The 25556-nt window shown below is 38.0% G+C and overlaps 5 protein-coding genes across 9 annotated transcripts in view; 2 read left to right on the forward strand and 3 right to left on the reverse strand.

Moving 5' to 3' along the window:
• The window catches only part of LOC101899274 (mucin-19), a 465697-nt gene that overhangs the window by 329478 nt on the left and 110663 nt on the right, over positions 1 to 25556 (reverse strand). For 2 of the 5 annotated variants that reach the window (XM_059128458.1, XM_059128460.1), the window contains one exon: positions 5149 to 5253. The exons of the other annotated variants lie outside the window; for them this stretch is intronic. The gene's annotated coding sequence lies outside the window, so the exon portion shown is untranslated. The remainder of the gene's footprint in view (positions 1 to 5148; positions 5254 to 25556) is intronic. 5 annotated transcript variants of the gene reach the window in all.
• On the reverse strand, positions 8704 to 9752 carry LOC101888250 (uncharacterized). The gene is made up of 3 exons (XM_059128461.1): positions 9419 to 9752; positions 9191 to 9358; positions 8704 to 9133 (listed from the first exon to the last, which is right to left on the reverse strand). Exons 1-3 carry the CDS (start codon positions 9737 to 9739, stop codon positions 8957 to 8959), a joined length of 666 nt encoding a protein of 221 aa, XP_058984444.1. The 5' UTR covers positions 9740 to 9752; the 3' UTR covers positions 8704 to 8956.
• LOC131805334 (uncharacterized) lies at positions 11248 to 11959 on the forward strand. Its single transcript, XM_059128427.1, has 3 exons — positions 11248 to 11508; positions 11568 to 11729; positions 11789 to 11959. The coding sequence occupies exons 1-3, from the start codon at positions 11248 to 11250 to the stop codon at positions 11957 to 11959; spliced, it is 594 nt and encodes a 197-aa protein (XP_058984410.1).
• Positions 16247 to 17494, reverse strand: LOC101888069 (uncharacterized). Its single transcript, XM_005182094.3, has 3 exons — positions 17060 to 17494; positions 16822 to 16989; positions 16247 to 16768 (listed from the first exon to the last, which is right to left on the reverse strand). The coding sequence occupies exons 1-3, from the start codon at positions 17315 to 17317 to the stop codon at positions 16598 to 16600; spliced, it is 597 nt and encodes a 198-aa protein (XP_005182151.2). The 5' UTR covers positions 17318 to 17494; the 3' UTR covers positions 16247 to 16597.
• LOC131805353 (uncharacterized) lies at positions 20761 to 21590 on the forward strand. The gene is made up of 3 exons (XM_059128462.1): positions 20761 to 21029; positions 21097 to 21264; positions 21334 to 21590. The coding sequence occupies exons 1-3, from the start codon at positions 20769 to 20771 to the stop codon at positions 21505 to 21507; spliced, it is 603 nt and encodes a 200-aa protein (XP_058984445.1). The 5' UTR covers positions 20761 to 20768; the 3' UTR covers positions 21508 to 21590.

Below are 25556 nucleotides of genomic sequence, written 5' to 3' on the forward strand. Positions count from 1 at the left end.
AGAAAGAAAAAAAAACAGAAAAAATAGTTTACTTTATCCTGAAATGCTTCATTCATTGTTGTTGCTGCTGGTGTTCTTCTAATATCCTTTGGCTATGAAAACACGATGAAATACAAATAGATAAAAACAGGGAAGAAAAACTTGCTCCAATAAACCCACTTCCCAAAAAAAGGCGCAAAGAGAGGACTAGAGGAGAAACGAAATGAAACTTTTCCCAAGAAAGAAAGAGGAGAAGGAATAAACTGGCAAATGAAATGAACTAAGCTAAGTGGAGTGACACGTGTCCTGGCAAATTCCAAGCTTCGCATGCATTTGAATTTGATGACAATTTATAAATGAAAATGGAATTGTAAGGGAATGACAAGAAGGAAAGAAAATATGAAATGTTATGGATATTAAGAGCTTGTTTTAATTTTTTTTTTTAAATTAGAAAAATCGTGTTAGAAAATCCTTATGAACACTATATGTTTTTGTTAGAAATATGAAACCAAATTTTATATTTCAAAACACAGAAAACTTTGGAGGAATGCGATGAGATCGTGGATAACACATATGGATCAGTCGAACAAAATTTGACAGGGAATTCTCTTCAGATCATAATTCAATAAGAACTTATCTGTCCTTTCGCTAAACGAATATGGTTGCATATACGCTTGAACAAACGCTAGGAAATATTGCGGCATTACTTTGAAAATCATGGTAATATTGTTGAATGTGTAAGGATTTTGGAAGAGGAGAAGCACTGTCAGCTTCGAATGTAAACAGGCACTTGAGACACAGAAGACCCACGTGCATACATTGAAAAGCCGATATACCCAAAACGAGTCACTGTTTGGTTCGGATAATTAAATCCACTCCTTCTGATACCTCTGGCCAAAATTTACAAAAAATATTTTACTGCACAGAAAGAGAAAGGATAAACCGATTTTGGTCTAATCTTACAAATCGCAATATTTGCATCAGCGCGAGTTCGGGTGCGAAAATGAACAATATCGGTCCAAATATTTTTGCGATTATATTTGGCATTTATTCTGATGCCACGGTCGATTAATACGAGCGGAGAGCGACCATCGACTGTTTTGGCGGCCCAAACTATTAAAATGGCCGGCGATTGTGTTCTGATGGTCAATCGAAGGTGCACATTTTCAGCTGACCTCTTTGGCAAGTAAACACGATAATTTTGTTTCTTTACAAACTGCTGGACAACGAATGTTTTCTCATCGGAGAAAACCAAATTCTGTAGATCACCACTTTCGGCCACACAGCAAAGCAACTCTTAAGCTCATTGAGTCTATTTTCTTTCTGTTGCAGTGTAGGTTCTTGCACTTTTTGGAATTTCAATGGCTTTACCCCGAGCTCATTTTTCAATATTTGGCGAATGGAATATTGCGATGGTGGTTTTCTGGTCAAATATAAAGAAATCACACTATGTCACACTATGTAATATCACTGGAATAATTTTAACAGCTGTCGGACGAGTGGCTTAGAAATGACAGCAGTCTGACGTTGGTTGCAATTTTTTTATCTCACCCTATATGGTAGCTTATGCATATTTTAACGTTTTCTAAAAATTATCACATATCTCATATAAAGTGAAGGAAGTAATTGATGTAGTCCAAATCTAGCAAGTCGCAATATTTATATCGTATTTTTTTAGGTCTGATACGAAATGGACGAGGGTCAACGATTTGAATAATCATAACACAAGTCAAAATATATTTAAATAATCGAATATTGGATGAGGGTATACATCTGTCGGCAAAACCGACTGATACCTTTTAACTTGTTACCTCAACTTTTATCATCTACTATTTTTTTATACCCTCCACCCTCCACCATATATAGCCCCCATATAATGGTATCTCTCGATATTCTGTATTTTGATGATTTTAGCGACAATATTTATCGGAATTGTTTCAAATTTGGTATTTGATATTCGTAATGGATGCTACAGCATATGACAGGAGATTGTCAGTTCAGGTCCACGTCTTCGTATAGCCCCCATACAACGGTACCTCCCGATATTAGGTATTTTGATGATTTTAGCAAAATTATTATTGTTTTAAATTTATGAAGTTCGAAATGGATACTACAGCCTAAGGCACAAAATTTTCTGTGTAGGCCCAAGTCTTCGTATAGCCCCCATATAACGTTACCGCCCGATATTCGGTATTTTGATGATTTTAGCGACATTATTCAGCGGAATTGTTTCAAATTTGGTATTTGAAGTACGTAATGGATGCTACAGCCTAAGCCGGAAATTGTCTGTGCAGGTCCACTTTAGGTATAGCCCCCATATAACGGTACTTCCCGATATTGGGTATTTTAACAATTTTAGCCACATTATTCACCGAAATTGTTTCAAATTTGGTATTTGATATTCGTAATGGATGCTACAGCCTATGATAGGAGATTGTAAGTTCAGGTCCACGTCTCGTATAGCCCCATATAACGGTACATCCCGAATTCGGCATTTTGATGATTTTAGCGACATTATTTATCGGAATTGTTTCAAATTTGGTATTTGAAGTTCGTAATGGATACTAAAGCCTTAGACAGAAAATTATCTGTGGCGGTCCACGTCTTCGTATAGCCCCCATATAACGGTATCTCCCGATATTCGGTATTTTGATGATTTTAGCGACATTATTCACCAGAATTGTTTCAAATTTGGTATGTGATGTTCGAAATGGATACTAGTCTGTGACAGAAAATTGTCTGTGCAGCTCCAGGTATTTGTATAGCCCCCACACAACGGTACCTCCCGATATTGGGTATTTTGATAATTTTAGCCACATTATTCACCGAAATTGTTTCAAATTTGGTATTTGAAGTTCGTAATGGATACTACAGCCTACACAGAAAATTATCTGTGCATATCCACGTCTTCGTGTAGCCCCCACATAACGGTACCTCCCGATATTCGGTACTTTGATAATTTTAACGACATGACTCATCGGAGTAGTTTCAAATTACGTATTTTAAATTTCGTAATGGGAACTATAGTCTGTGACAGAAAATTGTCTATGCAGGTCCAGGTCTTGGTATAGCTCCGATATAACGGTACCTCCCTATATGTGGTATTTTGATGATTTTACCTACAGTATTCACCATTTATTTGAAGTTTCGAATTTGAATATGGTAATGGCTTATGACAAACAAAGCCTATATAGGTCCACGTCGTATAGACCCCAATATAATGGCTGTATTCGGTATTTTAAGGATTTTAACAGAATTTTTTTACCGATTTTATTTTTTGAAAATGTCCAAATTTGTTCCAAATAGTGTAGGGTATTCAGAATTCGGCCTTTTTTACTTGTTTTATCTCACACTATATTGTGATGTGTGTACTTTGAAGACAATCACATTTTATAAGTGTTATAATTATGAAAATATTGAGGGAGGTACTTCTTGGATTGGGCCGACATTGTCGATTTCCGCACCTGACCTAGCACTGATGCAAATATTAGGATTTGCAAAGTTGGAGCAAAATCGGATTATCCTTTCTCTTTATGTGCAAGAAAATATTTTCTTTGGAAAATTCCAACTTTTGTGGGTGAGGTACCAGAAGGAGTGGACCGATATTATCCATTTTCAAAGTGCATCTAAGTTTGATAATAATATTACGATGTACAAAGTTTGGACCAATTCGTATACTCTCTCTGAGACTTATCGTACGCACCAGACAGACAGACGGACGGACATCGCTAGATCGACTCCAGATGTCCTGAAAGGGATTTGGTTCGTTATTTCGACGAGGCACGTTTTCAGCCATATGCCTGAGGGTTTTAAAAATATGAACGTCTTGAATTTTGTTGTTGTACGTACCAGAGAAAGTCTCAACCTCTACCAAAACCGTCTCACTCTTTTGGAGAAATATAAAAAAAAAATATATATTACTAATAAAAATATTACTCAAATTTCATTAATACTCTTCTTTAAAACTAATCTCATTTACATTTCGAGCCACATTAAGATTATAATAAATTTAATTTAATGTGCTAATTTAATACATTGTCCCCAAGTATTAGTTTTTTTCATCCACACACAACACCAACATGCCACACATGTAAATATACACAACTTCCAACCATTACCACACTAGGCACACTGGCCATCAACACCACCACCATTTGAGTGACCCAACGCCATGCCATCATCGCCGTAGCCATCATCAACATTGTCGCTTCAATTATAATTGAATTTCTGGCTATACGGAGTAATTTCTCCGGCAAAACAACATACCAGTATGACGGTCGATCAGTTCGTTTGTCACTCTGGCAGCTAGACATGACTATGCGGGGACGTCATAATTTCATTAAAATATCTATGGTGGGGGTGAAGATGAAATGTTATTAAAAGCGTTTGGGTTTTGTTTTTCTCTATTTTTTCTCTATTTTTTTTTTTTTTTTTGCTTTTGAGGGGGTCAGGTTGACGGAAATCCACACATGTTATATGTTGGAAGCATTATGATATGGTCCAGATTCATTCAAGCAGCTTTATACACAAACCTTCGTACACAAACACTCTGCGAGTGATGGAGAGAAAGAGAGAGAGAGAGAGAGGGCAGTAGTGAGTGATTGTAGTAGCCAACAATGGCACCGTAATGAAATGTAATGGAATGTGCGGGTCAACTTTTACACAAAAACACGCACACACACTCTCATACACACACACATATATATTTTGTACTCTCATTGTTGTTGGTATTGTTGTGGGTACTTTAACCGGAAAAGGTCATTAACTCAATGTGGTTTTTATATTGTGCGTTCTGATTGCTTTGCATTGTTGTTGTTGTTATTTCTGCACAACTTTCAGTTCAACGCGTATTGCTGGATACCATTACCACCGCAAAAGGTAGTTATTAATGGGCTATTTATTTTCCATCCCTGGCTGGAGGGAGAGAGGAAGAGATGGAAGGTTTTCAAAAAAATAAAACTATTTTTTCGGTTTTCCTTTTTTTTTGGCAAATTTTCAGAACCCACAACATTAGCTATCATTTCCGCTCTCACACATTATTGCCATCGCATTGCTAATCGTTTTATCGTAGACTGAGTGATATGTTCTATTTTGTGTTTCACTGCGGATTATGTTTCCCATGGATTTTAGATTTTTTATTTGGATATATTTGCGAACTCACATACATACCTCTATTGAGTTTATGAAGAGGAAGGAAGCACCCATTGATTGCCAAAAACCCAAATGGATGATTGTGGAGCTAATTTATAATTTTAGGGAAAATGGTGAACCAACCTGAAATGAGAAATAACAAGGAAATAGAAAATTAATCTGAAATGATTCGTGGATCATAAAAAATAAAAATTAAAAAAAAATTAACAATAAATTTTTAACAGAATTAGATGCCTTGGAACCCATGCAGTTTAGGTAAAGTAGTGTCCTTGGCAATATTACCAACGGCAATGCAAGGATTTTTTTGCAGGAAATTTTAACCCCAAAGCGAGTCACAAAAGAGGTCTTTTTGGTATTTATACCCTACTCCAAATAAGGGTATTATTTCAGTGTATTTTTTTCTAACACGGAGAAGTGGAAACGAGATAGGCCCTTTTGAGGATCTTCATAGAATCACTTTCAGAGTCCGTCTTACAAAATGCAGGTCACATTTCTTATCCGATTGAAATGAAACTTTCCAAGCATTATTTTTTTGGTCCAAGGACGAACCCTATTGAAATTGGTGATAATCGGATCAGATTTACATATAGATCCCATACATCTTCAAGCGATTTCAGATTAAGTGTGCACCAAATGGCTAATATAAGTCCAAATGACCTATATTTTGGAACATCCCACCGAATTCAGTTTAGTAAATCAAATTTGGTGAAAATCGGTTTAGACATAGCTATAGCTCCCATATATATGTTTCATCCGATTTGAGATTTTAAGGCCCTCACATGCGTAATATGCACTCCAGAACAATGATATTTAGTACCGGACATCAGACACTGCTCGAAAATACCTCTGTCAAATTCTATTGAGATCGGTTCAGATTTAGATATAGCTCTCATACATCTTCAACCGATTTTGGGTAAATTGTGCACCAAATGGCTAATATAAGTCCAAATGACCTGAATTTTGGCATATCCGACCAAATTCAGTCTAGAAGCAAGTAAATCAAATTCGGAGAAAATTGGTTCAGATATATTATTATTTTACATTTAATTCAAATTAGGATATAACTTCCATGTATATATTTATCCGGTATCAGGTTTATTGTCCACCAAATGGCTAATATCAGCTCAAATGTACAGAACTTTGGCAATTACGACTGAATTCATCTTAGAAACCTGTACATCAAATTTGGTGTAAATCGGTTCAGATATAGCTATAACTCCCATATATCTGCTTCATCCGATTTAGGGATTTAAAGCCCCTCACAAGCGTATTATGCATTCCACAAAAAAATCGTTGGTACCAGATATCAGATACAGCTCTGAAATATGTGTATCAAATTTTGTCAAGATCTGTTCAGATTTGGGTATAGCTCCCATACAGAGTGTGATGAAAAAACTGCAACTAACTTCAGACTGCTGTCATTTCTAAGCCACTCGTCCGACATCTTTTAAAATTATTCCAGTGACAGCTCATTACATTGTTTACAAGTGAACAAAAGCACTTTGGTGAGAATTTTCCAGAAAAAGAGTTATTCGTGATGGAATTCAAGCGTGATAGTGTGATTTCTTTATATTCGGCTGGAGAACCACAAGTGGCTCTCGTTGGAACACTCTAGCATTTAAATGTGAATAAATCTTTTGTGTCTCATACCATCTCTCGTTACCGTGATACTGGTAGCGTAGCCCGACGTCTAAGAAGTGGACGAAAGAAAACAGCAACATCAGCAGAAATGGTTCGAAAAGAAAAGAAGCGACTCGATCGAAACCCGCGTCGCAGTGGCCGAAAAATGGCTCGTGAGCTGAAAATATCGCAATATTCCATTCGGAAAATATTGAAAAATGAGCTCGGGGTAAAGCCATTGAAATTCCAAAAAGTGCAAGAACTTACACCACAACAGAAAGAAAATAGACTGGAAAGAGCTAAAGGCTTGCTTAGCTTGTCAACTGCTGGTCAACTGCCGAATTTTGGTTTTCTCCGCTGAGAAAACATTCGTTGTCCAGCAGTTTGTAAACAAACAAAATGGTCGTGTTTACTTGCCAAAGAGGTCAGCTGAAAATGTGCACCTTCGGTAGGCCACCAGAACTCAAGCGCCGGCCATGGTGATGGTGTGGGCCGCCATAACAGCTGATGGTTGCTCTCAGCACGTATTAGTCCCACGGTCGATTAATGCGAATAAATGCCGCATATTATCGCGAAAATATTCTGGAGTGTGTATTAAAGCCTTGGGCACGCAAACATTTTGGCCGGAGACCTTGGACATTCCAACAGGACTCAGGACGAACTGCCGAATTTGGTTTTCTCCGATAAGAAAACATTCGTTGCCAGCAGTTTGTAAAGAAACAAAATGAGGTTAGCTGAAAATGTGCACTGTCGGTTGGCCACCAGAACTCAAGCGCCGGCCATGCTGATGGCGTGGGCCGCTATAACAGCCGATGGTCTCTCTCCACTCGTATTAATCGACCGTGACATCAGAATAAATGCCGAATATTATCGCGAAAATATTCGCGGGTGGTTTATTAAAGCCTTGGGCACGCAAACATTTTGGCCGCAAACCTGGGACGTTCCAACAGGACTCAGCACGCGCCATCAAAGAATGGTAACAACATGAGGTTGCTGGCTTCATTTTCAGCGCACAATTGCCACCAAAATCGCCGGATACCTCAAGCAAGCGCTTCGCCGGGAATGGACAAAAAAACCGCAGAGCAACATTCGGCCATAATTTGTGTCAAAGGTGACCAATGCGAATAAATCTAAACTTATTCTAAAATTTGATGCTATTTCCCTTACCACTATGTGGTATAGGTTATAAATATATCAAATGAAATGTTAGAGGACCTTTAACCCAAAAAGTTTTCTAGTCCTTTAAAAAAAAAACATTTAATAAAAAGACATCATGTTCTGCCAAAAATAGTTCTGGCAGGCTAATTTTTTTAGTTTTGCCAAGAAATGTAGAAAAAATTGTTCTTGAAAAAGTCTACGATTTTCATTGCCAGGATAACAATGAAAACGCTTTATTAGGAAATCCATGTGTTGTTACTAGGAGGTCTATATAAAATCTCTAATTTATGACTTGTAGGGAGGTGGCTGTGAAAATGTTGAGCTTTTGTGGAGGAGGTACCTGAAGGAGTGGACCCATATTGTCCATCTCCGAACTCCACCTAAGTTTGATAATAATACTACGATGTACAAAAGTTGGACCAAATTAAATACTCCCTTCGAGAGTTGTCGTGCACACCAGCCAACCAGACAGACGGACATAGATCGAATGTTCTGAAACCGACTTGGTCCAAAGAGACCTAGGGTCTAATGCGATTATTTCGATGAGTCACGTTTTAGCCGTATGAAATTATATATATCCTCTTTAGCAATAAGTCTCAGGGTATAAAAATCGTCTAGAAAGTTTTTGAAAAAATTACCGACCATTAAAAAGGACTTTAAAACAAATCCTCTATTCTAGAAAGGATTTCCCCGATTTTCTGCAATAAAATCTTAAAATTGATTTTCAAAGGCCATTGTAGAAAGTATTTTTAAAAACTTCACTATTAGAAGATATCTGGGAAGCCAATACGGGGTTTTTGTAAGATTTTTGACCAGGAAGAAGCTGTTGAAAAAAAATTAAAAACTGCACTATTTTTTGGCTAGAAATTCCTTAAATATATTTTAAAAAAGCAATTCTTGGATTTAAAAATCCATGGCTTTTAATAGAAATAGTCCTTGTAAAAATTTCTAACATTTGACAAGTTAATCTTCAATATTTCCTGAAAAGTCTGCCATTTTCGAAGGTCCCTAAAAGTTTGTTTGTTTATGAGAATCGTGCATTTAAAACTTAATATTTCACTTTTACAAGATCGCCAAAAATTTGAACACAGAATTCTTTCGGGCGTTTTCGATTCGAGGTGTCGTCATATGCTACACTTCTCACCACAATTTTGTGACGGCCCTCCATGTTTTGGGAAAAGCTGTACTTGGTGTTGAGAGCAAATGGCCGGTAGTGATAGATGTGCTATGGAGACAGAGTGAAAACATCTAAATCCTTTAGAATATCCAACATCTAACTTACACCGTAATTGTTGATACACTTGCGATCCCATTCGATTATGTGGCGACTCCAAACCGGAAAGAAAATTGAGGTTGGAGCAAATTGTATGGCGCAAAAATCATCTGTGTATGCCGAGATTGGGGTTGGCTGCCAGCCACCTTGTTGGAATTTTAACAATTCTGATCTGATCTAAGGGTGAGAGTAACAAAAATTTAATTTCCAAAATGCCTACATTTCTCCGTTTCATACAGTAATGCGATCGGTGGGTTCCACACCCTCCCATTTGCAGGTCATACTTCCGCTGACAAATACACGACCTTCCCTGTACACTATTGATAGGTTGGTCAAATCAAAATAATCGTGTATGCCCTTGCCGTCTAGCATGTCGGGGCATTTATCGAAAACTTCATCGTTGTCCAGAATAAATTCATAGAGTGTCCCATATACCAGGGCGATTGGCAGCAAGAAACCAAGGAAGGTTAGCACTTTTGAACGTTGTATTAACATCGCGAAAAATATTGATTCAATGCTCGAGCTGCTCTCAATTTTGGGGTTATATAGCCTGAACATGGCCAGATCTAGGGTTGAAATAAGATCATAATGATTGATCGGTAAGAGATGTTAATAGTTTAATTGTTTAAAAAAAAAAACAAACTTTGTAAGATCATTATCGGAACACAGATTTTTCTCACGCGATACAGTGATTCTATTTTGCAAGTTCGGTTAACCTGCATTAATCGTAGCTGCATTTTGACTTTTGCTGACAAAAACAAAAAAAATATTTTTGACTGCGATCATTTAATTAAACAAAATACAGGGTGCGATAAAAAACACTGCCACAAAGTCAAAATTTTTACATGTTTTTTTAAAATTTATTGAATAAACGAAAAAAATGTCGGAACTAGCATCAAATTTTAGAATAAGTTTGGATTTTGTTCGAACTGGCCATCTTTGGCACAAATTATGGCCTTCAAACGGCCAATGAAAACGTCACACGCTGCCCGATTGTTGCTCTGTGGTATTTTGGCCCATATCCGGCGAAGTGATCGACACTTTGGTGTTTTTTAGTGCCAACCTTGCTTTCCAAAATACTCCAGACACAATAGTCCAACGGATTGGTATCCGGAGATTTTGATGGCCATTGTGCGCTGGAAAAGAAAGGAACCTCGTTTTGTAACCATTCTTGGGTGACGCGTGCTAAGTGCGATGCTTGTAAATGAGAATAGAATCCAATCTCTCTCTTCGATTGTCAACTCTAGATTTTTCCAGCGCCTCAATCGCACTCAAAAACATATACAACGATGCTGAGTCCTGCTGGAATGTCCAAGGTCTGCGACCAAAATATTTGCGGGCCCAAGGCTTTAATACACCCTCCAGAATATTTTCGCTATATTATTCGGCATTTATTCTGATGCCAAGGTCGTATAATACGAGCTGAAAGCGACCATCGACTGTTATAGCGTCCCACGCCATCATCATGGCCGGCGCTTGAGTTCTGTTGGCCAACCGAAGGTGCACATTTTCAGCTGACCTGAAACACGATCATTTTGTTTGTTTACAAACAACTGGACAACAAATGTTTTCTCATCGGAGAAAACCAAATTCGGCAGTTCACCACTTTCGGCCAAGCGAAGCAACTCTTTAGCTGTTTTGAGTCTATTTTCTTCCGGTTGCGGTGTAAATTCTTGCACTTTTTGGAATTTCAACGGCTTTAGCCTGAGCTCATTTTTCAATATTTGCCGAATGGAATATTGCGATATTTTCAGTTCAAGAGCCATTTCTCGGCCACTCCGACGCGGGTTTCTTTCAAGTCGCTTCTTTACTTTTCGAACTATTTCTGCTGATGTTGCTGATTTCTTCCGTCCACTTCCTTGACGTCGGAAATAGCATGTGTTCAGATTTTTATCTGACATGGAATAGTAAAACCAATTAGAATTTTAGCACCTCTGATTGAGGAAAAATATAATTAATGTTTTCAATTAAATTCCTCTATTGCTCACCCCTTGTGGATTTTCGAAGTATATAAGCGCATTGTACTAAAATTCGGTAGCTCATTCCATATCGCCAGCTTTTCCGTGATGATAAAACCAAGGCCCATCATTCTAATTTCGATTGTCTGCTTACTATATTCCGTCCAGCCTGCATATTTCGCTCTCTACGAATTCATTTTAGAAAATGACGAAGTTTTCGACGACTGTCCCCAAATACCAGGCAATCACGGAATCCACGATCTATTTGACATAACCAATGTAACATTGGCCTACAGTGAAGGTCATGTCACCGTTAGTGGCTGGGGACCCTGTGCATGGGAAGGTGTGGAACCCACCGATCGCATAGGTGTAAGATAATACATAATTATACAACTTAAATGTTTTAAAATTCTTCCTACGCAGGGTAGAGCCGAACTATTAAAATACCATCGCGGCACTTGGCAGCCAACACCAATATCGATAGCTGTGCTGATTTTTGTGAAACATTGTTCGATCCAACATCAATGACATATCAAGTGTGGAGCCGTCACATCCATGAAAGTGAACGGAAATGTATTAACAACAATGGGGTATGTCAGGAGCTAAAGATTTTCGTTTTATTAAAAATTTCTTTTGTTTTTCACCATAGCACATCTACCACCATCAACCCTTTGAGGTGGACACCGTGTTTCAGTTCCCCTTGAATGTTGAGGGACGCCATAAACTTGTTGTGAAGGGAACGGCCTACGACTTGTGGAATCGGCCACGTCCCAAAGAAATATGTTTTCAAATTTTTGTCGAATTTATTAAAGTGAAATAATAAAGTTGGAAGTTGGATCCAACATTATGGGTCGATATTCTGAGAGTTTATATTCTTTTATTTTATTAATTCAAATCTTAATACTAACATAGGTTAAATGACTTAAACGCAACTGTACTACAAATAGACATGCATTTATTACACGCCGTACTGGATTTAATCAAATCAGCCTAGAACATAATTCACTGATGGTTAAATTTATAAAATACAAGGAATTCTTGGACAAAACATCGTCTTTAGATGACTTTTTCGAGTCTCGATTGGATTCTAAACGGAAAAGGAAAACCTAAATAATATTGCTGATATTCTTCAGCAAACGCTGCTACTCAAATAATTTCTGAGATTGTACAGGGTTGCCCATATTCGACAAACCCATCTGGCAACGCCATAACTTTTGACAGAGATGTCACATCGCTTAATGACATACCGCGTCTGAAGCGTCAGTCCAAGCAGGTTTTTACCATTAAACGTAAGGTAAGGCTCTTTCTAATCCGCAGAGGCCATATAAAAGTCGACCAAGGCGATCGGCCGAGAATATCGCTGCCGTACGAGCCAGTGTTCAGAGGTCCCCACGAACATCCCAAAAACGCCGTTCTCAGCAGTTGGGCATGGCTCGGTCCACTTTACAACGGATTATTCGCATTTGTTCCCGTACAAAATTCAATTGACGCAAAGAATGTTGCCTGCGGACAAGCCTCGTCGATTGGAATGGGCCCAAAGAGTCTTCGAAATGGCCGAAGATGACGAGCAATTTTGGAACAAAATTATCATGTCCGATGAAGCCCATTCCACATTGAATTGGACCGTAAACAAGCAAAATTGCCGTTTTTACTCCACTGAAAATCCTCAGGAGTTTCAAGAAGTGCCTCTGACATGACGAAAAAGTCACAGTTTGGTGCGGCGTTAGTGCGAAAACGGTCATTGGGCCGTTTTTCTTCCAAAATGAAAATGGCCATGCTGTTACCATCAATCAGGAGCGTTATCGCGACATGATGACCAATTTTGTGATGCCAATTATTCGTCGAAATCGTATGAGGCAGTTCTGGTTTCAACAAGACGGCGCTCCACCGCACACAAGTCGCATAACAATCGATTTTCTGAAGAATTTGTTTCCGGGCCGTTTGATGTCGAAAAGTGGTGATTTGGACTGGCCACCGCGTTCGCCCGATTTGACGCCACCTGACTTCTTCTTCTTGTGGGGATATTTGAAGTCAAAGGTTTACGTTAACAAGCTAAGGAACGTAGAAGAGCTTAAGGACAACATTCGTGAAGAAATAGCCGCTATTCCGGCCGAAATGTTGGCAAAAACGATGGAAAATGCAGCAAAAAGAGCGCAATACGTCATCAACGCCAGAGGCGGCAATTTGAGAGATTTCATATTCAAAAATTGATGTAAACAAATCTATCGGAACAAATTAAATGATTAACATTGCCAACCGCCAAATTTTTATTTTTTTCTTTGATTTTTTAAAAAAATAAACTTGGGTCCGTCGAATATGGGCAACCCTGTAATTAACGAAATGCATTCCGAAGACAATAACTTTTCTGAAAACAGTGAGAAAAACAGAACAGAGCTTACTCTATCCCGTTCAAAAACATTTTTCTCGCCGCAGGTAACGCCTAAAACTCCAAACACGCTATACATTCCTATCTCTCCAAGTCCCATAAATTTAAAAGTTGTTGAATCAAAACGTACAATTTTCACTGGTAGATCTGCCGAAACGAATGAAGATAACATCGTTTCATACATCAAAAACAAATTAAATTTAAATATTTAAATCACCGCTTTTAAATCTAAATATTCTGAAATGTGAAGTCAGCCCTCACTTAAGATTGTTATTCATCCTGAAGATAAGTACCATCCAACACTAAATATTCTGATTGCACTAGCTTTTACTGACCAAAATAATATTTCCAGTGGACATAGTACTGTTTTTCAAACTCTTTTTTTCATTTGCTGATGGACAATGTTTCCCATTTCGTGGCGGATCCGTATCCTTTAACCATCTTATCATAACCTTAACTATGCTATTTTCTATGAACTGACATTTGCCCAAGAAGGTCAGAGTTGTATAGTTGTGCTATCCGTTTCACTGAGTGGACCGAATTTTCTCGTACCTTTTCTCATTTTCTGGCGGTAAATATTTTCAAGTTCTGTTCAACATCCTATGAACTGGTATCTGTCCAAGAAGGCAAGAGAAGAATAGTTCGAAGAATAGAATAAAAGAATGCATGACCGATTTCTCTTTCCTTTCTTCAAGATGAACTAGGTCGATCATCTAGTTCTTTTTCGTTGGCCCGTTCCATTCAGTGAGAGTTTGGTCCCAGGGTGTTTAGCCTGGAAAGGACGAGTGGCTGCTAATGTTTCGGTGTTTGAAGCTGATCAGCATCCTAAAAGTATCTAATCGCACCCTCAATAATGCTATTATCTATGAACTGGCATCTGTTCAAGAAAGCCAAAGCTATATAGTTTTGCGATCTAGTTCACTGAGCAGATCTATATTCTCATTCGTTTTCTCATTTGCTGGCGGAAAATAGGTCCGGGATCGTAGCTGATTCGTATCCTAAAATATCTAATCATATCCTCAACATTGCTATTATCTATGCTAGGTCGGAGCAGTATAGTCGTTGTTGCTCTTCTTCAAGAGGAACTAGGTCGTTTGTTTAGTTATTTTTAGGTTCCTTTAAGGTCGTGATCAAAGGTTCCTTTTCGTTCCAACTTTTTTCGATATAAAATGCAAGAATTTGACCGATCAGCCTGGGGAAAGTACGACTGGCGGCAGGTGTTCTGCACCCTAAAAAGATATTCTCAATTATTATCTATGAACTGGCATCTGTCCAAAGAGGCCAGAGCAGTATAGTTCGGCGATCTACTTCACTAGGCGGGTCAATCTTTATCGTTCATTTTCTCAAATGGAAGTAGTTCGTTGATTAATATCTCTTCACTTCATCGTTCCTTCCGGCTCAATCGTTCCCTTTGGTTCCAACCTTTTTTCGCTATGAATGCGAGAATTTTATTCCGGCTGCGAATGTTTTCGAGCTCGCAGCTCATTCGCATGGTACAAGCATCTAGGCATGCCCTCAATTATTATCTATAAACTGGCATCTACCCACGAAGACCAGAGAAGTATAGTTTTGCGATCTAGCTAAGCAGATCTATATTTTTTTGTTACTTTCTCAAGATGAAATAGTTCGTTCATTAAATTGATTTTAGTTCAGTCGTTCCTCTCACCTAAATCGTTCCTTATAGTTTATCGCTCCATCGAGATCAATGGTTCCTTTCCTACCTTTTTTTAATATCGAATGCGAGAATTTGGTATCAGGACGTTCAGTCTGAAAGGAAGCCTGCGAAAAACGTTACCGCGTTTCTTAACTATGCTCTTATCAGGGAACTGACAGCTGTCCAAGAAGGCTGGGGGAATCTTTAATGTTTCTAATTATATCCTCAAATAAGCTATTATCTATGAACTGACATCTGTCGATAAAGACTAGGGCTGTATAGTTGAATTACTAGTTTCCTGAGGAACTATTTCGTTCGCCTGGTTCTTTTCAGTTTAGTAGCTCTTTGGCTAGCCCTGGATTGAATGCAACGAGAGCGGCAGCAAAGATTCAGGGAAATAAAGCAAATTGGAGTCGAAAAAATACCCAAGAGCGAACAGATATTGTTCATTTAAAGGGAAGTGACAAAGAACTGTGTACTTAGGTTCAGAAAATATCGGTCTTTCCCTATCCTAATATGAGATATGTAGGTTTAGTTACCTTACAAGTAAAGGGATTTAATTATGGTTCAGATCATTAAATTAAAGTAAATATAAAACTTAGAATAGCTCTTTTCGTTCCGGAATGATCCAACTCTATAGCGCAGTTCTTGTCATAAAGACGTCTGTTCTATCTACTTGCGCTCTATGGTAGATCGACCTACCAGAATGAGATCCATAGAAACTGTCTGCTCTACGGATGTAGGCCCAAACAAGATAAAAATATTTTTCTTTCCACGAGAGTTGAATTGATTTGGGTAGTTCCGGAAGGAACAAATTCGAGTGAACTAGCTCGAGCTCTTAAGTTCATCTCGTTTCATCTCTTTTCGTTCGTCTATCTTCGGACTGGGACGTTGCTTCAATTTTATTTTATTATCGTTCTTTATTTAAATTTTCATATTCCGCGAAAATGAACGATTAAAGACAATTTTTCTAATGAACTATAACCAATCGGTACCATTTAGAATGGAGGAACTATGTTCAGGAACTAGTTCCTCATGAGAAAAGCAACGAGAAAGATCGACCCGCTTCGTGAACAAGATTGCTCAACTCTGGTGTTGGCATGGCATCTCCTTTTATATTCTGACGGCGGTTTATACTCAGATCGATGCCGGTCAAATGTGTTGTGACGCGTTTCTGTAGTTTCTTCTTTTTCCGCTAGGTGGGGTAGCCTTAGTTTATGTTGTAGTAATAACTGTTGGCACTAGAGGTCAATGCTAGACCGTAGATTATGAGTTTAAAGGTGAATTATTCATTCAAAACATCTTAGACCTAAATCAAGAATTTTTGATGCAAATTTATGCATTGAGGGCTTCCAAACAGAACTTCTTGCATTTTTTACCGTTTTTATTTAATTCCTAATAATCACCACGAATTTTAATTAATTCACTTTTACAAATTCCCCAAAAATCTGGACACAACGTTCTTTTGGGCGTTTTCGATTCGAGGTGTCATATGCCGCAGTTGTCACAACAATTTTATGACGGCCCTCCATGTTGTGGGAGAACATGTACTTGGTATTGAAAGCAAATGGCCGGTAATGATAGATTTGCTAGGGAGACAGAGTGAAACCATTGAGAAAATCTTTGACAACATCTAACTTACACCAAAATTATTGACACATTTGCGATCCTCTGGATTTATGTGACGACCCCACACCGGATATGTCAGCGAGGTGGGGACAAACTGTATGGCACAAAAGTCATCGGTGGATGCTGAGATTGGCGTAGGCTGCCAGTCACCTTGTTGGAATTTTAACAATTCTCCCCTGCTCTGTGGATGATAATCGTAAGAGTTACTAGATTTTATTTCCTAAACCGTACCCATTTTTGTCGTTCCATACCGTAATCCGATCAGTTGGTTCCACTCCCTCCCATTTGCAGGCACTATTTCCGCTGATGTAAACACGTCCCTCACGGTACACCATTGTGATATTTGTCATATCGAATAAATCGTGTATGCCATTGTTGTCCGGCATGCCGGGGCATTTATCGAAAACTTCATCGTTGTCCAAAATAAATTCATAGAGTTCTCCATATACAGGGCCGAGCGACAGAAGGAAATAAAGCAAGGTTAGGATTTTTGAACTACGTTTTATCATCGCGGAAAATATTTATTCTATAGACGTGCTGTTCTCCATTTCAGTGTTATATATAGCGGAAATATGACCACATTCAGGCTCAAAAGCGAGGTCATAATTGTTAATCGATAAGAGGTGTAAATAGTTTAATTGTTTTCAGAACACAACCTGTCAGATAAAGATCTAAACACAGATTGGTTTTTCACACGAAACTGTGGATTCTATTATGCAATTTCGTATTGAAAGTCAGTACAGTAATTTAGGTTTGGCTGCATTATTCATAACTGCATTTTGGCTTTTGCTGACTAGAATGTTAATACAGGGTTGCCCATATTCGACGAACCCATCTGACAACGCCATAACTTTTGACAGAGATGTCACATCGCTTGACGAGCACTTTTGGAACAAAATTATCATGTCCGATGAAGCCCATTTCACATTGAATGGGATCGTAATTAAGCAAAATTGCCATTTTTACGCCACTGAAAATCCTCAGGAGATCCAAGAAGTGCCTCTTCACGACGAAAAAGTCACAGTTTGGTGAGGCGCTGGTGCTGGTGCGAAAACGGTCATTGGACCGTTTTTCTTCCAAAATGAAAATGGCCATGCTGTTACCATCAATCAGGAGCGTTATCGCGACATGATGACCAATTTTGTGATGCCAATTATTCGTCGAAATCGTATGAGGCAGTTCTAGCGCTCCACCGAAAAGTCGCATAACAATCGATTTTCTGAAGAATTTGTTTCCGGGCCGTTTGATGTCGAAAAGTTGTGATTTGGACTGGCCACCGCGTTCGCCCGATTTGACGCCGCCTGACTTCTTCTTGTGGGGATATTTGAAGTCAAGGGTTTACGTTAACAAGCCAAGGACCGTAGAAGAGCTCAAGGATAACATTCGTGAAGAAATAGCCGCTATTCCGGCCGAAATGTTGGCAAAAAACGATGGAAAATGCAGGAAAAAGGGCACAATACGTCATCAACGCCAGAGGCGGCCATTTGAGAGATATCATATTCAAAAATTGATGTCAACAAATCTACTTGGAACAAATTAAATGATTAACATTGCCAACAGCCAAATTTTTATTTTTTTCTTTGATTAAAAAAAAAAAAAACATGGGTCCGTCGAATATGGACAACCCTGTACATTTTTGAGGAAAATTAAAAGAAATATTCGGTTCTTCTTTTGGCTCGACTGTGCTAAAAAAATGCAGTAATAAAATAGGGTCAAGGCTATATAAAGGATTTTAAAGAATTTTGGCTAAGAGCCCGAAATTCTTTTTATGCTTTGATTCGTATGAATAACCACACGGGCTAATGGACCTCAAACGAGCTTATAACTTTTTATTTTATTTTCCGTATTTTGCAAAGAAGACTTGGATAATTTATAATGTAGCAATACACAACTAAGAAACGTACCCAAATCATAGGAGTTTACTTTTCAAATCAACGGTTCATTGTATTGACTCTGCAAAAAGCGGTAAGGAACATTCCTGGTTCCGGCAGACTAGGAACTGTCCAAACGTTGGACAATATTTAAGTGGTACAGGAAAGTATTCGTAAGGATCCAGAAATATCAACTAGGAGAGGTTCGACACAACTTGGCCTCTCAAGAGGGTCGCTGCAGCGAATTTTGCATACCATAAAAATGTTTCTATACAAAATTTAGCTTGTCCAAAAATTGAAACCGACAGGTTACCAGCAACGACTTGACTATACAATTTATTTCCAGCAAAAGGCACAAGAGAATTCTTATTTTATTTATAACTTAGTTATGAGTGACAAAGGCCATTTCCAATAAAATGGGTTCGTTAACAAACGAAACTGTAGGACATGAGCTACGGAAAGCCCGAGAGTACTTCCTTAATTACAACCTGTTTAGTGTGATGTTTCTTCAGAAAGGATCAGTGGTGTTCTATATTGGGCCATGTTGGAAAATTGTGTAAGGCCAGCCGGAAAATTGTGTACGGCCAGCCATCAGTAAATATGTTTCCAACAGGACGGAACCACAGCGCAGAGTACGAGGGCCACAATGGCTCTTTGACGCAACATCTTTGGTGAAAGAATAATTTCGCGTAGAAGCTATAGGGGGGTCCTCTTGTTCCCCGGATCTAACCACACCAGGCTATTTCCTTCGGGAAAGCAAAAAATGTCGGAAATAGCATCAAATTTTAGAATAAGTTCAGATTTGTTCAAATTGGTCACATTTGGCACGAATTGTGGCCTTCAACTGGCCAATGAAACCGTAACATCCTGCCCGAATGTTGCTCTGCCGTATTTTGGCCCATTCCCGGCGAAGCGCTTGCTTGAGGTGATCGACACTTTGGAATTTTTTAGTGCCAACCTTGCTTTCCAAAATACTCCAGACACAATAGTCCAACGAATTGGTATCCGGAGATTTTGGTGGTCATTATTAGCAGGAAATGAAGCGAGAAATATCATTTAGTAACCATTCTTGGGTGGCGAGTGCTGAGTCCTGTTGCAATGTCCAAGGTCTGCGGCCAAAATGTTTGCGTGCCCAAGGCTTTAATACACCCTCCAGAATATTTTCGCGTTAATATTCGGCATTTTTTTCTAATGCCACGGTCGATTAATACGGGCGGAGAGCGACCATCGGCTGTTATGGCGGCCGGCCCACACCATCACCATGGCCGGCGCAAATTCGGCAGTTCACAACTTTTGGCCAAGCGAACCAATGCTTTAGCTCTTTTGAGTGTATTTTCGTTCAGTTGCGGTGCAAGTTCTTGCACTTTTTGGAATTTCAATGGCTTCACACCGAGCTCATTTTTCAATATTTGCCGAATGGAATATGGCGATATGTTCAAATCACGAGTCATATTTCGGCCGCTGCGACACGGGTTTCGATCAAGTCGCTTCTTTACTTTTCGAATCATTTCTGTTGATTTGGCTGTTTTCTTCCGTCCACTTTCTTGACGTCGGGCTACGCTACCAGTATCACGGTAACGAGCGATGGTACGAGATACAAAAGATCTATTCACATTTAAAAGCTGGAGTGCTCTAACGATAGCCACTTCACGAAATTTTTTTTCTGGAAAATTCTCACCAAAATGCTTTTGTACGCTTGTAAACAATATAATGAGCTGTCACTGGAATAATTTTAACAGCTGTCTGAGGAGAGGAGTGGCTTGGAAATAACAGCAGTCTGAAGTTGGTTTTCAGTTTCATCATCTCACCCTGTATATATTCAACACCGGTGATACAAACCTTGTCAATTTTCAGACTGACATTTCATGTTCGCCAATAACACAATTGCTCCTCCATTCGTTTGAAATAACTTTAGTTCTGATTTTTATCTAACTTATGTTACTAAAACCAATTTTAATTCTAACACCTCGGGTTGATGAAAATAAAATAAATATTCACAACTAAAATCCTCTTTTCCACACCTCTTGATGTATTTAAATGCATTACATGGCGACTGCCGACCTCATTTTCTGTCGGAAGCTTCGCCGTGATGATAGACCTGAGCTCAAATTTACTAATTTCGCTTGTCTCAATATTATCCAACGCCTCCCCTGTCTCCTTCGCCCTCTACGAATTCATTTTGGCCAATGACGAGGTTTTCGACAACTGTCCCCAAATACCGGGCAATCGGGGAATACACGATCTCTTTGATATGGCAAATGTGACATTGGTTTACAGTGAAGGTCGTGTTACCATCGGTGGCAGTGGTGTCTGTAACTGGGAGGGCATGCAACCCAACGATCGCATACGTGTAAGGCAAAAAATAATAACGGGAACAAAAATTAAAAAATCTTAAATCCCCTGATTCTCTTCCCCAGAGCAGAGCCGAATTGTTGAAATATCATCGCGGAACTTGGCAGCCAACACCATTATCGTCGGCCACGAATAATTTTTGTGAAACATTGTTTGATCCAACATCGCTGACCTATCATATGTGGGGTCGTCACATTGTTGAAAGCGAACGCAAATGTGTTAGCAACTATGGGGTAAGTTCGGAAGAAGTAATTTTGATTTTATTGATTGATTTGGTTGTTCTTTCTTTGATGCCTCCATAGCACATCTACCACTACTGCCATTTTATGGTGGACACCGTGCTTGAGTTTCCCTGGAATATTGAGGGACGCCATAAACTTGTGTACCGAAGTAGGGCTTATGACTCGACGTCGAATCGGCCACGTCCCAAAGAAATATGTATTCAAGTTTTTGGTGAATTTATTAAAGTGAAATAATATCTCGATGGAGGATCATGTGAACTAAAATTTAACTACCGAAGTAGGGGAAATTGGGGTCGCCACAACTCATAAAGTGCTTGAATATGCAGTTCTAGTAGTTCTTAAGGCTAGATATATAAATATATAAAACCATTGTCTGGAACTTTGAATTTTGGCAAAACAATCACACATGGCGCAAAGGGTAGCGTATGGTGCCATTTTTGTAAATTAGTACCAAAATTACTAAGCTGAACCAAATTACCACTCCAGCGGGCAAAGGGACATAGGAAATATTCGGAACTTTTTTTTTTAATTATGGTATTTAGGTACTTAAGTCTGAACGTTTTTAGTTTAATTGAGGCAAGTTTTTAGGGGGGGAAAGAGGGGGAGGGGAAAGAAAATGGAAGAAAAAATTGCTCGTTCTGGCTATTTCTTTTGTGTTGTTATTTTTACTCAAAAAAATAAAAAACAATGACAGAAAAGTGAGAGTGAAAAAAAAAATGCTGAGAAATTGCCCTGCAGAGGAAGCAAATTGAAAAAAGGACGAGAATAACTGTCGCAAGTAAACTCGCCAATCAGAAATTTTAACATATTGAAATTTTATTTAAAAACCTAAAATTCGAATTATTCTAAAATTATTTTGCATTTAAAACTTAAAAAAAAATTGTTTTCAAAAATGAAAAGTGATTCCTCAGACCCTGCATGGACGTCTGAAAAAATTTAAAAAAAAATTGGAGACCTTTCAAGGGCAATTTAAAACGTGAAGAAGACTGGAATAGAAGAAGGCGGAGAAGACTACAGATGTGGATTTTTACAGATTTCTAGGACCGTAGATTTTTTTAAGGATTTCTAAGACTTGACATAGATGATTATAAAGGTGGATTTTCAAAGATTTCTAGGACCGTAACAGGATGACTATTAAATTGATGTTTTTTAAAGATTTCGAGGACTTCACAAGGACGAAAATAAGGTGGATTTTTTTTAAGATTTCTAAGTCCTTGCAAAGACTACAATAAATGTAGACTTTTCAAATTTTCTGGGACCTAAGAACGACGAATGGGTATATTTTAAAAATATATTCTTAGTCTCTTAAAAATTGTCAAAGATTTAGTGGGTTACACAACGTGAATTTGTTGTTTGATTTCTAGGCCCTCACTGGGATAACTATAAAGGTGGATTATTTATAGGTTTCTAGGATTTCAAAAGGACTTCTTTAAATATGTTCTTTTTTTTAATTTTAAGGATCTTTAAAATAATATTAAAATGTGTTTTTTTAAAGAATTCGTCGATCTTACAAGAACGATTGTAAACGTGTATTTTAAGATTTCATGGACCTTACAAGGACTTCTGTAAATTACTATTTTCAGAGATTTCTAGGACCTAACAAGGACGACGGTAAGCGAGGATTTTTTAAAAAAATTTTTGGACATTACAACAATTACTATATAAAAGTATATTTTAAAGACTTTTAGGACCTTACAGGGATAACTATACTGGTGGATTTTTTTTTTAAATTTCTAGGACCTTACAAAAATGACTATTTCTATGACTTTGCAAGGATGACTATAAAGGTGGATTTTTTTACAGAAGTCTTTAAATACGTTTTTTTCAGTTTTTAGGAACTTTAGGACGATTTGAATCGAGCTTCTTTTTAAAGATTTCTCGGACCCTACAAGGACGTCTCTAAACGTCAATTTCTTAGAGATTTCTAAGACCTTACAGGGGCGACTTTAAACAAAGATTTTTAATATATTTCCAAGACAACAAAAGGACGATTATAAGTGTGTTTTTTTAAAAATTTCAAGGACATAACAGGCATGGCTGCAAAGGTGTATTGTTTAAAGATTTCTAGGACCTTACATGGATGACTATATGGGTGGATTTTTTAAGGTTTTGCAAAGACTTCAGGGTCCTTACAAAGGCGACTATAAGGGTGGATATTTCAAGAATTTCTAGGACCTCACAAGGACGATTATAAACTCGGATTTTTTAATAAATTCTAGGACTTTACAAGGACGACGGTAAAGCAGGATTTTTTTAAAGATTTCTAGGACCTTACAAGGACGACTTTTTATTTGGATTTCTAGGATCTTACAAGGATAAATATAAAGTTGAATTTTTCGAACATTTCGTTGACAAGGTCGTCTTTTAACATGTTATTTTCTTATAAACTATTAAAATAAGGTAAATGGTTTATTTTAAGATTGCGATTTTTAGTAAAATGCTTATTCCTTTAACTATTTTCGCCTAAAACTAAATTTTATGTTTCTTTCAGGCGCCAACCGGATTCTAAGCAAAAAATCGTCCATAAATGGTGGTTTATAATGAAATTTGATGAGGAATATTACTTCCTTTAGTACTTTTCCAAAAAAATAAAGCATTAATTGAGATTTTGATTTGGAAAGATGTTAAATTGGCAGTGAAAAACGTAAAAACATAATTTGTACTTTTCATATATAAATTTCGAAAAACGGTCATAGATAGATGCATACTTCATTCTTAGGTTTATAGTGGAATTTTGTGAAGAACAATTCTGTCTTTAAAATTTTTGTCTAAAACGAAAAACAATTTTTTCAAAGAAGAAACTTTCTTTGTGTTTATTGGTAACATTGAAGCAAGTTTTTTTTTTCTTGATAGCTAGCAGATATAGGGATTTATTTTCTTTGGTAACTTATAGTGAAATTTTGTGATGCATATTTCTGTCTTTGACTTCATTCCTCCAAAATGTTGTTTTGTGGGAGAATTTTGCCAAAACTCACATAAGGTACGGTTTTAACCCAAAAATGTGTTTTTAATATTTACGAATTCTTGGCCGGTGAATAATGTCGCTAAAGTCATCAAAATACCGGATATCGGGAGGTACCGTTATATGGGGACTATACGAAGACGTGGGCCTGCATAGACAATTTTCTGCCTTAGGCTGTAGTATTCATTACGAACTTCAAACACCAAATGTGAAACAATTCCGTTGAATAATGTCGCTAAAATCATCGAAATACCGAATATAGGGAGGCGCCGTTATAAGGGGGCTATACGAAGACGTGGACCTGCACAGACAATATTCTGTCTTAGGCTGTAGTATCCATTTCGAAATTTAAATACCAAATTTGAAACAATTCCGGTCAATAATGTCGCTAAAATCATCAGAATACCGAATATCGGGAGGTATCGTTATATGGGGACTATGCGAAGACGTGGGCCTGCATAGACAATTTCTGCCTTAGGCTGTACTATCCATTGAGAACTTCAAATACCAAATTTGAAACAATTCCGGTAAATAATGTCGCTAAAATCATCAAAATACCGAATATAGGGAGGCACCGTTACAAGGGGGCTATACGAAGACGTGGACGTGCACAGACAATTTTCTGTCTTAGGCTGTAGTATCCATTTCGAACTTCAAATGACAAATTTGAAACAATTCTGGTGAATAATGTCGCTAAAATCAGCAAAATACCGAATATCGGGAGGTACCGTTATATGGGGCTATATGATAACGTAGACCCACATGGCCCATTTATGGACCCACATGGCCCATTATGTGTGCAAAATTTTTGAGTCCTCTATCTTAATTCGTTCGAAAGATAGCGTGATTACAACAGACAGACAGACGGACAGACACACAGACGGACATGGCTAAATCGTCTTAGAATTTTACGCTGATCAAGAATATATCTACTTTGTTGGGTCTGACATTAGTATTTCGAGGAGTTACAAACGGAATGACAAAATTAATATACCTCCATAGTATGGTGGAGGGTATAAAAATGCCTTCTAGACTAAATTTCCGTTTCTGCAGCCTGTCACGCCCTCACTTTAAAATCGCCTAAAACTTTGTCCTTCCCATAAAGCCCCTTCCATCCAAGTAACCCATAAAAATTTAATAGTAAATGCCGGTGATTTTTCCCTTGTATAAACCTCCGCTAAATTCGCAAAGAAGTATCCATAATCCTTTTTCACATAAATTAAAAACATTTAACGGAAAATGTGCGTAATTTAAGTAGCATTTCCTGGGAATCTAAAAGAAACTGCGGGCAAAAAAAAAAAAACCCTCAAAAAAACAAAAA

Source organism: Musca domestica, unplaced genomic scaffold (assembly GCF_030504385.1).
Source record: "Musca domestica strain aabys unplaced genomic scaffold, Musca_domestica.polishedcontigs.V.1.1 50, whole genome shotgun sequence".
Taxonomy (NCBI): domain Eukaryota; kingdom Metazoa; phylum Arthropoda; class Insecta; order Diptera; family Muscidae; genus Musca; species Musca domestica.